Source organism: Aquarana catesbeiana, linkage group LG06 (assembly GCF_042186555.1).
Source record: "Aquarana catesbeiana isolate 2022-GZ linkage group LG06, ASM4218655v1, whole genome shotgun sequence".
NCBI classification, from domain to species: domain Eukaryota; kingdom Metazoa; phylum Chordata; class Amphibia; order Anura; family Ranidae; genus Aquarana; species Aquarana catesbeiana.
In genome coordinates, this window is record NC_133329.1 from 54,119,293 (window position 1) to 54,133,893 (window position 14,601).

Here is a 14,601-nt window from a genome sequence, read left to right on the forward strand (position 1 = left end):
TCGTCTTCACCATGCACGGGGGTGCCGCATGCGTGGCAAGAGTGGGAGGATATATGATGTCCCCCCCAGAACAAGAGCAGTCCCGCCCAACTGTCATTCAATACGGCGGACGGGAAGCAGTGAAATAGTTTGTGAATTTTTACTTAAAATCGCACCTGAACTGGACTGAAAAACGTACAGGACTCTTTTTAAAAATGGGCCGCACATATGTGAATCGCCTCCATTGAAAGTTTATATAGTTCACGGGTCATGCGAATCGGATGTGGTTCAAAACACATAAAATTTGCATATATTCCGAGCCTTAAATGGACATTAGACACGGAGATAGGCTTCAATTCTTGGATGTACATGTTTACCTGATGGTTTGATTTTATACACTGTGGATTGAGATCAATTTCTTCTTTGGTTTATTGTTGATGACGGATGATATATTTTTTTATGATATGTGACATATATTTATAGAGAGCACAAAATTCTCACTTTATTCAATGTGTCTGATACACTATATTACCAAAAGTATTGGGACGACTGCCTTTACACACACATCAACTTTAATGGTATCCCAGTCTTAGTCCGTAGGGTTCAATATTGAGTTGGCCCACCCTTTGCAGCTATAACAGCTTCAACTCTTCTGGGAAGGCTGTCCACAATGTTTAGGAGTGTGTCTATGGGAATGTTTGACCATTTTTCCAGAAGAGCATTTGTGAGGTCAGGCACTGATGTTGGACGAGAAGGCCTGGCTCACAGTCTCCGCTCTAATTCATCTCAAAGGTGTTCTATCAGGTTGAGGACAGGACTCTGTGCAGGCCAGTCAAGTTCCTCCATAGCTCCCAACTGTTTCTGATTTGGAGCAATGTCCCTCTGTCCCTCTTTCATCCTCATTTGTCCCTCATTTTGGTCTGATCTATATAGTTGTAAATAAAATGCACTTTTTATCTTTCAAAACGTGTTTCCCAGTGCTAAACCTTTGATCCAAATTCGAAATTGCTGCATTTTTCAATTTTAAAAGCCAATATAAAGGAATAGTAGTGGTAAAAAAAAGTCCTTGTGGATTTAATTAACCTTTTTTTTTGTTATTTCCCCTTTAAGGGGGCGTGACAGAGGGCGTGTCCTATGCCTACATCCGTTTGCTAGTAGGTGTCTCTCATTCCCATCTCAAAACCCTCCACCCCAAACTCGCTCATCCATGTCTTTATGGACCTAGCTTTGTGTACTGGTGTGCAGTCATGTTGGAACAGGGAGGGGCCATCCCCAAACTGTTCCCACAAAGTTGGGAGCATGAAATTGTCCAGAATGTCTTGGTATGCTGACGCCTTAAGAGTTCCCTTCACTGGAACTAAGGGGCCAAACCCGACCCCTGAAAAACAACCCCACATCATAATCACCTCTCCACCAAATTATTTGGACCAGTGCACAAAGCAAGGTCCATAAAGACATGGATGAGCGTGTTTGGGGTGGAGGAACTTATCTGGCCTGCACAGAGTCCTGACCTCAACCCGATAGAACACCTTTGGGATGAATTAGAGCGGAGACTGAGAGCCAGGCCTTCTTGTCCAACATAAGTGCCTGACCTCACAAATGTGCCTCTGGAAGAATGGTCAAACATTCCCATAGACACACTCCTAAACCTTGTGGACAGCCTTCCCAGAAGAGTTGAAGCTGTTATAGCTGCAAAGGGTGGGCCAACTCAATATTGAACCCTACAGACTAAGACTGGGATGTCATTAAAGTTCATGTAAAGGCAGGTGTCCCAATACTTTTGGTAATATAGTATATGTTCACTGAAATCCAGAACCTATCCGCCTTCTGCATTTACAGAGAATAATGAAGAAAACACTAAAACCTCGCACATTATTCTCACTTTTACTTTTCAACACTTTGCATTCATTTATATCGTCTGATAATATCTAAGGAGACCTTAAATAGTTAGACACATAGTGTTAGAATGCATTAAGGTAAAAGGGCACTTAATCAGTAGAAGCACTTCAAGCCTGAAAAGTGGGGGAGTATTGTTGTCCCCCCCGGAGATGGGCTTTACTGTATCTGATGTCTATTTCGGCCTACAGGGGGGTCTGTTCACCTATAGAACCCCCCCCCGGACTTCATGTATTAGGAGTGCTGGCCGGGCTGAGCTCTATAGGCCTCCACTAACTGACACAGACCCCAGTTCTTGTTCAGCTCCGGCCTGTTGGGGTAGGTCCTTGCGCACAGAGGACAGGAGGCCACCCCTGGATGCTGGTTCTGCCACGTCCTGGTGATACAACCCATACAGTAGCTATGACCACATGGCAGAGACACCGGATCCGTATAGAGTTCCATGCACACGCAGCAGGTCAGGGCATCGGTCATGTTACTGGCGGCCGCCCTGGGGAATGACAACAGAAACAAAAAGGTGAATTTCACATTATTTTTCTGTATTTACAACTAATGCATTCTACCCCACCACCATGGTCTGAAATTCTAATGAATGGCCAGTTGGGAGCTTCCCTTTTAAAACATCCTTGTGTACAGTGTGCATGCACGGTGCTCAGAATGCCTGTGATCACACTGTCATTAGACAACACAGATCACAGAGCCAATGAGAGTGGCTCTGTACCTTGTGATCACTGTGGACCAACAACAGCAACTGAGGAAAAGACGATCCGCACTCCGGTGATTGCTCTTAAGAAGTATAATATTTATTGACAAGCCACAGTGACCAAATGCAAATAAGAACAGTTGACGCGTTTCAGCCTATAAGTCCTTAGTCATAAGCACAACTAAAGGAATAGCTCCCACCTGTCCCTCATTTCAAGGGACTGTCCCTGATTTGGAGCAATGTCCCTCTATCCCTCATTCCTCCTCATTTGTCCCTCATTTTGGTCTGATCTTTATAGCTGTATATAAAATACACTATTTATCAATCAAAAAGTGTTTTCCAGCGCTAAACCTTTCATCTGATTTCTAATTTCTGATTTGCTGCATTTGTAAATTCTAAAAGCCAATATAAAGGAACAGTAGTGGTAAAAAAAAAAGCACTTGTGGGTTGGACCAATCATTTATTTTTTTGTACAATTCTCCTTTAAGGGGCGTGGCAAGGGGTGTGTCCTATGACTACATACGTTTTCTGGTAGGTGTCCTTCATTCCCATCTCAAAATGTTGGGAGGTGTGACTACAGGTGTAAAAAATGTAATAGTAAACAAACACCAGCTCTACCCTTCCTCTTTTAGAGCCCTTTCACACTGGGGCGGTAGCGGTAAAGCGCCGCTAGTTTTAGCGGCGCTTTGCCGTTGTTATAGCGCCGCTATTCGATAGGGAGCGGGGAGCGTTTAACCCCCTGGAAGGGGTTAAAAGCGTCTGTGTACCGCCGCTGCCGAATCGCTTTGCAGGTGCTTCGGCAGCACTGCCCATGCATTCCAATGGGCAGGAGCGGTGTATACAGCGGTCGCAAACCGCCCCAAAGATGCTGGACTTTCTAACGTCCTGCAAGCACACCGTCCCAGTGTGAGAGCACTCGGGCGTTCACACTGGAACTGCAGATAAGGCATTTTTCAGGCGCTTTACAGGCGCTATTTTTAGTGCTAAAGCACCTGAAAAACGTCTCCAGTGTGAAAGGGGTCTTAAAGCGGAACTACACTGAGCACCACAAACCAAAACACACTATTTAATTCCTTTTTAATATTCAAAGAAAACTCCCCCATCCATCCACGTCTCCATGCTTTATTTTGCTGAGAAATCATTTTGAAAAACACCCCCTCCCTAGCATTTTTGGCTGTGGCCATCTTGAGTAAGGGCAGATGATTTGTGTAGCATTTACTTCCTGGCATGCAGGCAAGAGGGTCTGCTTTTCAGAGAACACCCCTCCTCCCCTCCTAAAGGCTTCTGGGATGTATGACATCATTTTGGCCTAGGCCAGAAACCAGGAAGTAACGGAAGGAATGTAAAGAGAAAAAAAAAAAAGTTTAAAACAAGTAAATATAATACACCTTCCTATGTATTTACTAATGTTAGCAGCATAAGGACTAAAACAGTCACTCTTCATGAAGAGAGTGAAATTCTTCTTTAACCGCGTAAGGACTGCGAGGAGCCGCACATGCGCCCGGACCAGCCGGCGCTGCGTGACGTCAATCCTGGCCGCAATAGGACCTGAAAAAGGAGGCCGCGCCTCCAAAACATGTTGTCATAGCAACCGCCCGGGGAGACGATCCAATTGTCACCACCGCCTATGGCGGTCAGAATTGACGTCACGCAGCGCCGGCTGGTCTGGGCGCATGCGCGGCTCCTCGTACTATTCAGCGGGACGCTGCAGATAGGATTTTACAGGAAGGGGGGGTAAACCTTCCAGGGCTGAAGTGGTTAAACTTCTGCTTTCAATGGACTTTGCTGGTTATGAGTCAAAGAGGGACATAGTTACCCTTCATCTTCGGCACGCTGCACCGGCCTCCTCGGTGGTCTTGTTTCCGGAACATTTGGAACAACTCCTGAGAGAGAAAAAAAAAAAAAGATCTTCTTTACATAGCGTCCCACACGCTTCTTCTCTGGGGCAGAAGATACATTTATATTTATAATGAAGACAACAAAGTGGGGGATTATACAATGGTCAATGAAACAAGTGTCTCCAGAGGATTATTTCCACTCCTGACAACTAAAAATGTTAAGGTGACCATTTTATTTCACCAGTTACAGCTCTCAGCACACCTAATATGGCCCCTTATAGCGTGAAAGGTCAACTGCGTTTAAATCCCCCCCCCCCCCAATTCCTCCTTCCTATGCACCTAATTTTTAAAAGATTTCGGTAATGCATAAATTTTAGGTGCCTTCTGGGCAGTCTGTAGATGCAAGGGGTGCTTCTAGGATTGATAGTAGGCAGTCCTTAAAGGCTAAGTTCACCTTTATTCACCTTTTTTTTTCTCTAAATTCCAGCCCCCCTATGTACCAATACAGCATTAATGTACTTCTTTTGGAAAAATTAAACAGTTTTCCATTTATTCTACACATGCTTACCACACTGTCTTAGATGTTTCAAAACACTTATCCATTACTTCTGCCTTACTTCCTGGTCAGACTTTAGGTCATGACACAGGAAGGAGTTGACCAGCTGAGGGTGGATGATGCAGGGTGTGTGTGCTAATGAGGTCAGCTGGTCAACTCCTTCCTGTGTCATGACCTCTAGTCTGACCAGGAAGTAAGGCAGAAGTAATCGAGCAGTGTTTTGGAAATACTCAGAGCAGCCCATCTGGCACCAACAACCATGCTACGTTCAAAGTCACTTAAATCCCCTTTCTTCCCCATTCTGATGCTCAGTTTAAACCTCAGGAAGTCATATTCACCACGCCTAGATGCCTAAATGCATTGAGTTGCTGCTATGTGATTGGCTGATTAGCAATTTGTGTTACCAAGCAATTGAACAGGTGTAGCTAATAAAGCGGCTGGTGAGTGTGTATATCATACCTCCACCCACCACGAGTCACTATATATATATATATATATATATATATATATATGTGTGTGTGTGTGTGTGTGTGTGTATAATATATATATATATATATATATATATATATAAATATATATATATATACACACACACACACACACACACACCACCGTTATTCGAGGACAACCCTAAAGGCCCGTACACACGATCGGACTTTTCGATGGGAAATGTTCGATGAGAGGCTGTTGTCGGTAAATCCGACCGTGTGTACGCTCCATCAGACAATTGTTGTCGGACTCTCCGCCTACAAATGTTGGCTAGCAGGTTCTCAAATTTTCCACGGACAAATGTGTGTTGTCAGATTTTCCGAGCGTGTGTACACAAGTCAAGTACAAACATGCATGCTCAGAAGCAGAAGCGGTCGGCCTTGTAAACTAGCGTCCGTAATGGAGAATTAACATTCGTGACGCGGCTTTTTTTTTTTTCTAGTGATATCAATAATAATATTATTATGGTTTTATTTTGTTTTTTTTGTTGGGCAAGTTACCACAGCACCATTATCCGGTAGTTTTCAAAGCGGTTGTATACCCATTTTTTAAACTTTTACCTACAGGTCAGCCAATAATAAGGCTGACCTGTAGGTAAAAAAAATATCTCCTAAACCTGTACGGTTTAGGAGATATTCCCCTCGCAATGAGCCGCTGACTGCAGCGGCGCATGCCCACAGGGGATTCTCAGCTGAAAGCCCGGCAGCCGCCGGACTTTGCCGGAAAAAAAGTCTCCTGTGCGCAAGCACGGTAATGACGACATTGCGGCTGCGGCCACTCACAGCGCCGGAGCCGCGGTACCTGGAAGGCACGCCGAGGGGAAATGTCAGCTCCCTCAGCGTGGACCGGGTGAGATGCCGGCGCCTCCTTCTAAGGTAAGTATCTCATAATGAGCTAGTATGCGGTGCATACTAGCTCATTATGCCTTTTCCCTTACAGGTGTAGGGGGAAAAAAAAAAAAAAGCGTAGTCGAAGTTTACTATAAGATCAAAGATATAACTATGTTGGTGTGCCTTGTTAATTTTACATTGTGTTTTTTTAAATGTAACTGCCTACTCCCAAACTGTCATTTGAAGTAAAACACAAAGCCAAGTATTATTCTCCACAATTTTTTTATTATGCGCTAAAAAAAAAAATTAAAACATGCTATCTGCCAATAGAACTTAACCAAAAAGTGCATTCTATGCATCTAAAAATATAGAAAATATACCAAATCAAATCATTATTATTCAACCAAAAAAAAAAAAAAGGTCAAAGCAATAACTCCAAGGCCAATAATAAATAACACGTTATCTCCTCCGATTCCTCAACATGTCTGGTTGTTTGACGAACGCCCGTTCAGAAACGAACTGAAAAGCACGGAATGAAAAGCGCGAACTGAAAAGCGCTAAATGAAAAACGCAAAAAGAAAAGCGCGAATCAACACTCACTAAACTTCTACTAACAAGAAATTAGCAGAAGGAGCCCAAAGGGTGGCGCCAAAGAGCAGAAAAAGCACGTAGTACGTCTAGTAGGTCACTACGTTCGTAATTGTTGGCCAACATTTGTGTGGCCGTGTGTGTGTGCAAGACAAGTTGGAGCCAACGCCCTTCGGACAAAATTCCACGGTTTTGTTGGCGGAAAGTCCGATCGTGTTTACGAGGCATTAGAAAGCAGTTTTGTTTCTAGTCATAATATTAAAAAAAAAAAAAAAAAAAAAAAACTACCTAACTACTAAAGCAACTTACTGTGACTTTGTGGTAATCCCTCTGAGCTTTCCAGGGTTTTGATAAGCGGTCCATTTTCTTTCTTTAATATATTATATAATATGTCCTTGGAGCCCATGCTCCAGCCTCTGGTATATCGGAAGATCTGCCTCATCTTCTCCTGGGATATTGGTTTGCTGCGCACAATGTCGTACTCTTCGTATGTTATTAACTGGTGATGGAGAAGACCGTCCAGAATGGGATCCACCAAGTAAATCTTGCTTATCAGATCTGCCATGTGGCGATCAACAAAATGTATTCTGCCTGTCGAAAGAACAAACATAATTATATGAACATTTCTTTTACATTTGGGGTAAAAAATACTTCTCTTCCATAGCTTGCCCAATGGGTAGGTTACTTTGCCGAGTGCAGTTAACAGATTGCCGAATCACTCTTGAGGATGAATTCCTTTTTATTTGAGGGTAGATTGTAGAAACAAGATACAAATGAAAATGTATACAATAAAAAAAAAAAAAAAAAAGCAATTTAAAAACATATATCTTTTCCAAAGTCCACACACACCCATCCCCCAGAAAGAGGTAACTAGAGATGAGTTTGTGGGTCCTCCAAACTCATATCTACCCGAATCCCAAACTCACGTTCTTTCTTACTCCAGTAAGCGGTGTGTTGGGTCATTCCCACTGGCAGCTTAAATAAATAAAACAGCCTGCGAGCTGGGGATGGCCCGGTCCACAGCTCATTGGAGTGAAAAAAGGGAACAAGTCCGGAGTTCAGGTAGAGAAGAGTTTGGAGGAGGCCTGAGCTCATCTATAGAGGCAACCATAGATGACCAAAGCTTCTCCAGAACACGGCAATGACTTTAAAACCCTTCACAGACACAACAGAAAATCATTCCACTCTAATGCCCCGTACACATGATCGCACATTCCGGCAACAAAATCCATGTTTTTTTTCTGACGGATGTTGGCTCAAACTTGGTGATGACGGACAATACGTACAACGAGCCGAGAAAAATGAAGTTCAATAGCCAGTGAGGCTCTTCTGCTTGACTCCGAGCATGCGTGGAATTTTGTGCGTCAGAATTGTGTACACGCGATCGGGATTTCCGACAACGGATTTTGTTGTCGGAAAATTTGAGATCCAGATGTCAAATTTTGTTTGTCGGAAACGTCCGATGGAGCCTACACACAGTCGGAATTTCCAACAACAAGCTCCCATCGAGCATTTCCCGTCGGAAAATCCGACCGCGTGTACGCGGCATAAGGCCTGGTTCACACCAATGCATTTTTTTTAGTGCGTTTTCAGTTTTGCAGAAACACACTACAGTCCATTTAACATGGTTTCCTATGGGTCACGTTCACATCTATGCATTTTATGGAAAGGGCTAGGGACATTTTTCTGGTTTTTGGTTCCATAGACTTAAATGGATCTAAAATATGTATTGAAAACGGCAAAATGCACCTGGAATATGCAAGCTGCAACCTGCATAGGTGTGAATCAGGCCTAAGTGATTATATCATTCTGTCCTGCCTTGTTACTAGGACGTTGCTATGACACTCCCAGCGGTTATTGTTCACCTCCACCATCACAGGAGTAAGCGATTGGATTTTGATCTCAGAGTTACTGCATCAGGGGAGAAAAAGGGCACTTGAGGGGGTTAAAGTGGTTGTAACCCTCACATGTACCCAGTGAAGTGCCTCTAGACATGTGCAATTTGTTTCAGTCCGAATATAAGTTTGGATTAATTTTTGAATGAAGTAGTAACGAATTTAGTTGAAATTTGTTAAATTTCATTTTGTACATTCGCTTCCTAACGAATTTCAAATTTTCTGAATGATTCAAATTCTGTGTGAAGAATAGTTGGTTGTTAAGGAGCAGGCCGGGAAGCTGGCCCCTGCATCCTTATCAATCGATGATTCATTTCCAAGCTGACAGATGACTGTAAACAAAAGAATACCAGCCATAGAAAATTCTGAAAAAAAACAGCATGGGGTCCCCCCCAATCCATACCAGGTCCTTCGGGTCTGGTATGGATACCTCACGCCAAAAAAAAAAAAAACAGTGTGGGTCCCCCTCACAATCCATACCAGACCCTTATCTGAGCATGCAGCCTACAGGCCAGGAAAGGGGGGGGGGGACAAGCTAACGCCCCCCGCCCTCCTCCTGAAGCATACCAGACTACATGCCCCCCCCGCCCCAAAGCACCATGTTCCCATGTTGATGGGTACAAGGGCCTCTTCCCCACAACCCTAGGCGGTGGTTGTGGGGATCTGCGGGCGGTGGGGGCTTATTGGAATCTGGAAGCCCCCTTTAACAAGGGGGCCCCCAAATTCTGCCCCCCCCCCCATGTGAATGGGTATACAGTACCCCTATCCAATCACCCAAAAAGTGTAAAAAGTGAATAAAGACACAACACAAGTTTTTGACAATTCTTTTATTAAAAATTAAAAAAAATGTCCTCCAATGTAGATCCAACGTCAATCACGCACCGCCGGACCCGAAAAAAAAAAAACTCCAGTCTCGTCAAAGGCTCCTGCCCCTTAGCTTTGACGAGACTTTAGGTTTTTGGGGTTTTTTTCCGGTCCGGAGTTGTGGCGGGCGTCACGATTGATTATAAATCTACATCGGGGGACATTGTTTTTTATTTTTTAATAGAGGAATAGTCAAAAACTTGTGTAGTGTCTTCACTCACTTTTTTTTTGAAGAATAGGTAGGGGTACTATGTATCCCATACTCATTCACATCGGAAATGGGGGGCGGAATTTGGGGGCCTCCTTTTAAAGGGAGTTTCCAGATTCTGATAAGCCCCCCGTCCACAGACCCCGGCAAAAACCACGCAGGGTTGTGGGGAAAAGGCCCTTGTCCCCATTAACATGTGTGAAAAAAATATATACAAATTTAGTTTGGGTACAGCTTTGCATGACCGCGCAATTACTGGTTAAAGTAGCGCAGTGCTGAATAACAAAAAATGCCCCGGGTCATGAAGGGGGATAAAACCTTCTGGAGCTCAAGTGGTTAAATGGCTAGGATGGCAACCCATAGTGCCTACAGTTAAGCAGAGGAAAAATGATAAAGGCGAGTGGGAGAGAAAGAGGGGATAGGGGAGGGAGGGGTTCAAGAATGGGGTAAGGGATCCCAAGGGTCAGCCGGGCATGGTGCATATAACCGGTGTAGTGGCGGTAAGTGTGTTGGAGGCAGCTTGGTAGCAACAGTGTGATATGGAGGGAGGTAATGGTCCACCCGTGGTTGTCAGGTCTTAGTATATTTAATGATCCTATCACGTAGTAGGGTTCCAAGTCTAACATCAACCATTGCTCCGTTTTTAGTCACTACCAGATTAAGCGAGGGGGGGTTACGCTTTGGCTATGGTTTGTTATGTTATGCTTCGGCTATGGTTTGTTATGTTATGCTTCGGCTATGGTTTGTTATGTTATGCTTCGGCTATGGCTTGTTAGGCTCGGTTCACACGGGGGCGACTTGTCAGGCGACCTAGCCGCCTGACAAGTCGCCTCCCGTTCTGTACAATGGAACCGTTCTAATCGGAGCGACGCAAGTCGCTCCGACTTAGAAGAAAGGTTCCTGTACTACTTTGGTGGCGACTTGCATAGACTTCTATACAGAAGTCGTCTTGCAAGTCGCCCCGGCAGTCGTGTGCAGGTCGCCTCGGTGAGGCGACCTGCAAGTCGTGCCGCCTCTGGTGTGAACCGAGGCTTATGTTATGCTTCGGCTATGGTTTGTTATGTTATGCTTTGGCTACGGTTTGTTACGTTATGCTTTGGCTATGGTTTGTTATGTCATGCTTTGGCTATGGTTTGTTATGTCATGCTTTGGCTATGGTTTGTTATGTTATGCTTTGGCTATGGTTTGTTATGTTATGCTTTGGCTATGGTTTGTTATGTTATGCTTTGGCTATGGTTTGTTATGTTATGCTTTGGCTATGGTTTGTTTGCCCACTGTAGTTTTCTGTTGTAGTACAGGCGGTCCCTGGGTTACACACAAGATCGATTCTGTAGGTTTGTTCTTAAGTTGAATTTGTATGTAAGTCGGAACAGGTACATTTTTTTAAGTGTAACTCCAGCCCAAAAAAAAAGTTTTTTTTTAATTTTTTTGGATAGCATAGGGAAGGTTTAGCACCCCTGTAATGTTTGTTTTCGCTGTCTGTGTCCCTGGTCAGAAGATTTTTACCTCACTTTCTTTCCCCGTGACCTTTGGATTTTGAAATGTTTTGGAAACAAGGATCGGTGATAAAGCTTCAGTGGAGACACCTTTGTCCCCATGATAACTCAGAATCCATTCACACCTAGGCGATTTGAATCATGAGCAGAAGTGCTGCAATTCGCGGCAAAAAGTGGGACGCATTTGCGATGCTATTACTTCTTAATGGCACCCCAATTGTACCACGATAAAAACGCTCTGCAGTCGTGGAAAATCACAACGTGCGACGCTGTCGCCCAAAAGAAGCTCCTGCTCCTTTTTGAGCGACAAGCATTGCAATTCGCCGCGATTGCAGCGCAATTGGGGTGCAATTAAGAAGTAATGGCATCACAAATGCATCCCGTGTTTTGGAATCACGGTTAGAATCGTGCGCATGTGCAGGTGTGATGTCATCGTGACCCAGCCTATCAAACAGCCGAAGGCAAAAAACCCGGAAGGAAGATCGCAGTACTGGAGGGCCCCGTTTGACAGGTAAGTCTGTCATGATGTACTAATATGCTGTGCATACTAGCACATTATGACTTAACCCACCTGGAGGGCCTAAAAAGAAAATTATATAGCAAAGTTAACCACTTCAGCCCCGGAAGATTTTACCCCCTTCCTAACCAGAACACTTGTCGCGATTCAGCACTGCGTCGCTTTAACTGACAATTGCGCGGTCACGCGACGCTGTACCCACACAAAATTGACGTCCTTTTTTCCCCACAAAAAGAGCTTTCTTTTGGTGGTATTTGATCACCTCTGCGATTTTTATTTTTTGCGCTATAAACAGGAAAAGAGCAACAATTTTGAAAAAAAAGCAATATATTACTTTTTGCTATAATAAATATCCCTCAAAAAAATTAAAAAAAACATTTTTTTTCCTCAGTTTAGGCCGATACGTATTCTTCTACATATTTTGGGGAAAAAAATATCGCAATAAGCGTTTATTGATTGGTTTGCACAAAATTTATAGTGTGCAAAAAATAGAGGATAGTTTTATGGCATTTTTATTATAAATGTTTTTTTTTAGTAATAGCGGCGATCTGCGATTTTTATCGGTACTGCGACGTTATGGCAGACACATCGGACACTATTTTGGGACCAATGTCATTTATACAGTGATCAGTGCTATAAATATGCATTGATTCCTGTGTAAATGACACTGGCAGCGAAGGGGTTAACCACTAGGGGGCGGTAAAGGGGTTAAGTGTGTCCTAGGGAGTGAGTCTTACAAGAGTGAATTTCCCTTCCTAAAGGTAGATATCCTCTCACTTCCTGTTGCTTCCTTCCGTTTGTAAATAGGAGTTGGATGTACAGTGCCTTAAAAAAGTATTCATACCCAATGAAATGTATTTTATTGGGAATTATTGTAATTGTGACGTAGAAGGAAAATGATAAATGGTTTTCAACATTTTTTACAAATAAATATGTAAAAAGTGTGGCATACTTTTGTATTAGGCCCCCTTTACTCTGATACCTCTAACTAAAATCTAGTGGAACCAATTGCCTTCAGAAATCACCTAATTAGTAAATAGAGTCCACCTGTGTGTAATTTAATCTCAGTATAAATACAGCTGTTCTGCGAAGCCCTCGGAGGTTTGTTAGAGAACCTTAGTAAACAAACAGCATCATGAAGGCCAAGGAATACACCAGACAGGTCAGGGATAAAGCTGTGGAGAAGTTTAAACCTGGGTTAGGTTATAAAACATATCCAAAGCTTTGAACATCTCATGGAGCACTGTTCAATCCATCATTCGAAAATGGAAAGGTTTGCATCATCAGGAATGCAAACCTACCAAGACTTGGCCGTCCACCTAAAGTGACAGGCGGGGCAAGGAGAGCATTCATCAGAGCAGCAGCCAAGAGGCCAATGGTAACTCTGGAGGAGCTGCAGAGATCCACAGCTCAGGTGGGAGAATCTGTCCACAGGACAACTATTAGTCGTGCTCTCCACAAATCTGCCCTTTATAGAAGAGTGACAAGAAGAAAGACATAAGAAGTCCTGTTTGCAGTTTGCGAGAAGCCATGTGGGGGACACAGCAAACATGTAGAAGAAGGTGCTCTGGTCAGATGAGACCAAAACTGAACTTTTTTTTCTAAAAGCAAAATGCTATGTGTGGCAGAAAACTAACACTGCACATCACCCTGAACACACCATCCCCACCGTGAAACATGGTGGTGGCAGCATCATGTTGTGGGGATGCTTTTCTTCAGCAGGGACAGGAAAGCTGGTCAGAGTTGATGGGAAGATGGATGGAGCCAAATACAGGGCAGTCATAGAAGAAAACCTGTTATGCCGCGTACACACTAGAGGAATTTCCGACAGAAAGAGCTCAATGGGAGCTTTCCATTGTATATTCCGACCGTGTGTATGCCCCATCTGACTTTTTCTGTCGAAAATTCAGACGGACTTAGATAGAGAACATGTTCTATAATTTTTTTTCCAACGGAACAAATTCCTATCGGGAAAACCGCTCGTCTGTATGCTGTTCCGACGCACCAAAAACGACGCATGCTCTGAAGCAAGTACGAGACAGAAGCTATTGGCTACTGGCTATTGAACTTCCTTTTTCTAGTCCCATCGTACGTGTTGTACGTCACCGCGTATTGGACGGTCGGAACTTGGTGTGACCGATTGTATGCAAGGCAGCTTGAGCGGAATTCCGTCGGAACTCCGTCGGAAGAACCTTCAGAGTTTATTCCGACAGCAAAACCAGTTGTGTGTACAGTGCATTAGAGTCTTTAACAGACTTGAGACTGGGGCGGAGGTTCACCTTCCAGCAGGACAACGACCCTAAACATACAGCCAGAGCTACAATGGAATGGTTTAGATCAAAGCATATTCATGTGTTAGAATGGCCCAGTCAAAGTCCAGACCTAAATCTAATTTAGAATCTGTGGCAAGACTTGAAAATTGCTGTTCACAGACGCTCTCCATCCAATCTGACAGAGCTTGAGATATTTTGCAGAGAAGAATGGGCAAAAATGTCCCTCTCTAGATGTGCAAAGCTGGTAGAGACATCCCCAAAAAGACTTTCAGCTGTAATTACAGAGAAAGGGGGTTCTACAAAGTATTGACTCAGGGGGGCTGATTACAAATGCACGCCACACTCCCATATTTATTTGTAAAAAATGTTGAAAACCATTTATCATTTTCCTTCACACTTCACAATTATGTGCCACTTTGTGTTGGTCTATCACATAAAATCCCAATAAAATACATTTACGATTTTTGTT

At 43.6% G+C, this 14,601-nt stretch overlaps 1 protein-coding gene across 5 annotated transcripts in view; it reads right to left on the reverse strand.

Annotated features, from left to right (window-relative positions):
- Positions 1–1,844: 1,844 nt before the first annotated feature.
- LOC141148421 (uncharacterized) overlaps positions 1,845–14,601 on the reverse strand; it is a 35,905-nt gene continuing 23,148 nt past the window's right edge. For 3 of the 5 annotated variants that reach the window (XM_073635915.1, XM_073635914.1, XM_073635916.1), the window contains exons 2-4: positions 7,189–7,470; positions 4,395–4,461; positions 1,845–2,365 (exon numbers count right to left, since the gene is read on the reverse strand). In XM_073635915.1, coding sequence (XP_073492016.1) covers positions 2,110–2,365; positions 4,395–4,461; positions 7,189–7,470 — 605 coding nt within the window. In that variant the 3' untranslated portion in view covers positions 1,845–2,109. The remainder of the gene's footprint in view (positions 2,366–4,394; positions 4,462–7,188; positions 7,471–14,601) is intronic. The other 2 variants (XM_073635917.1, XM_073635919.1) reach the window with 1 other exon arrangement.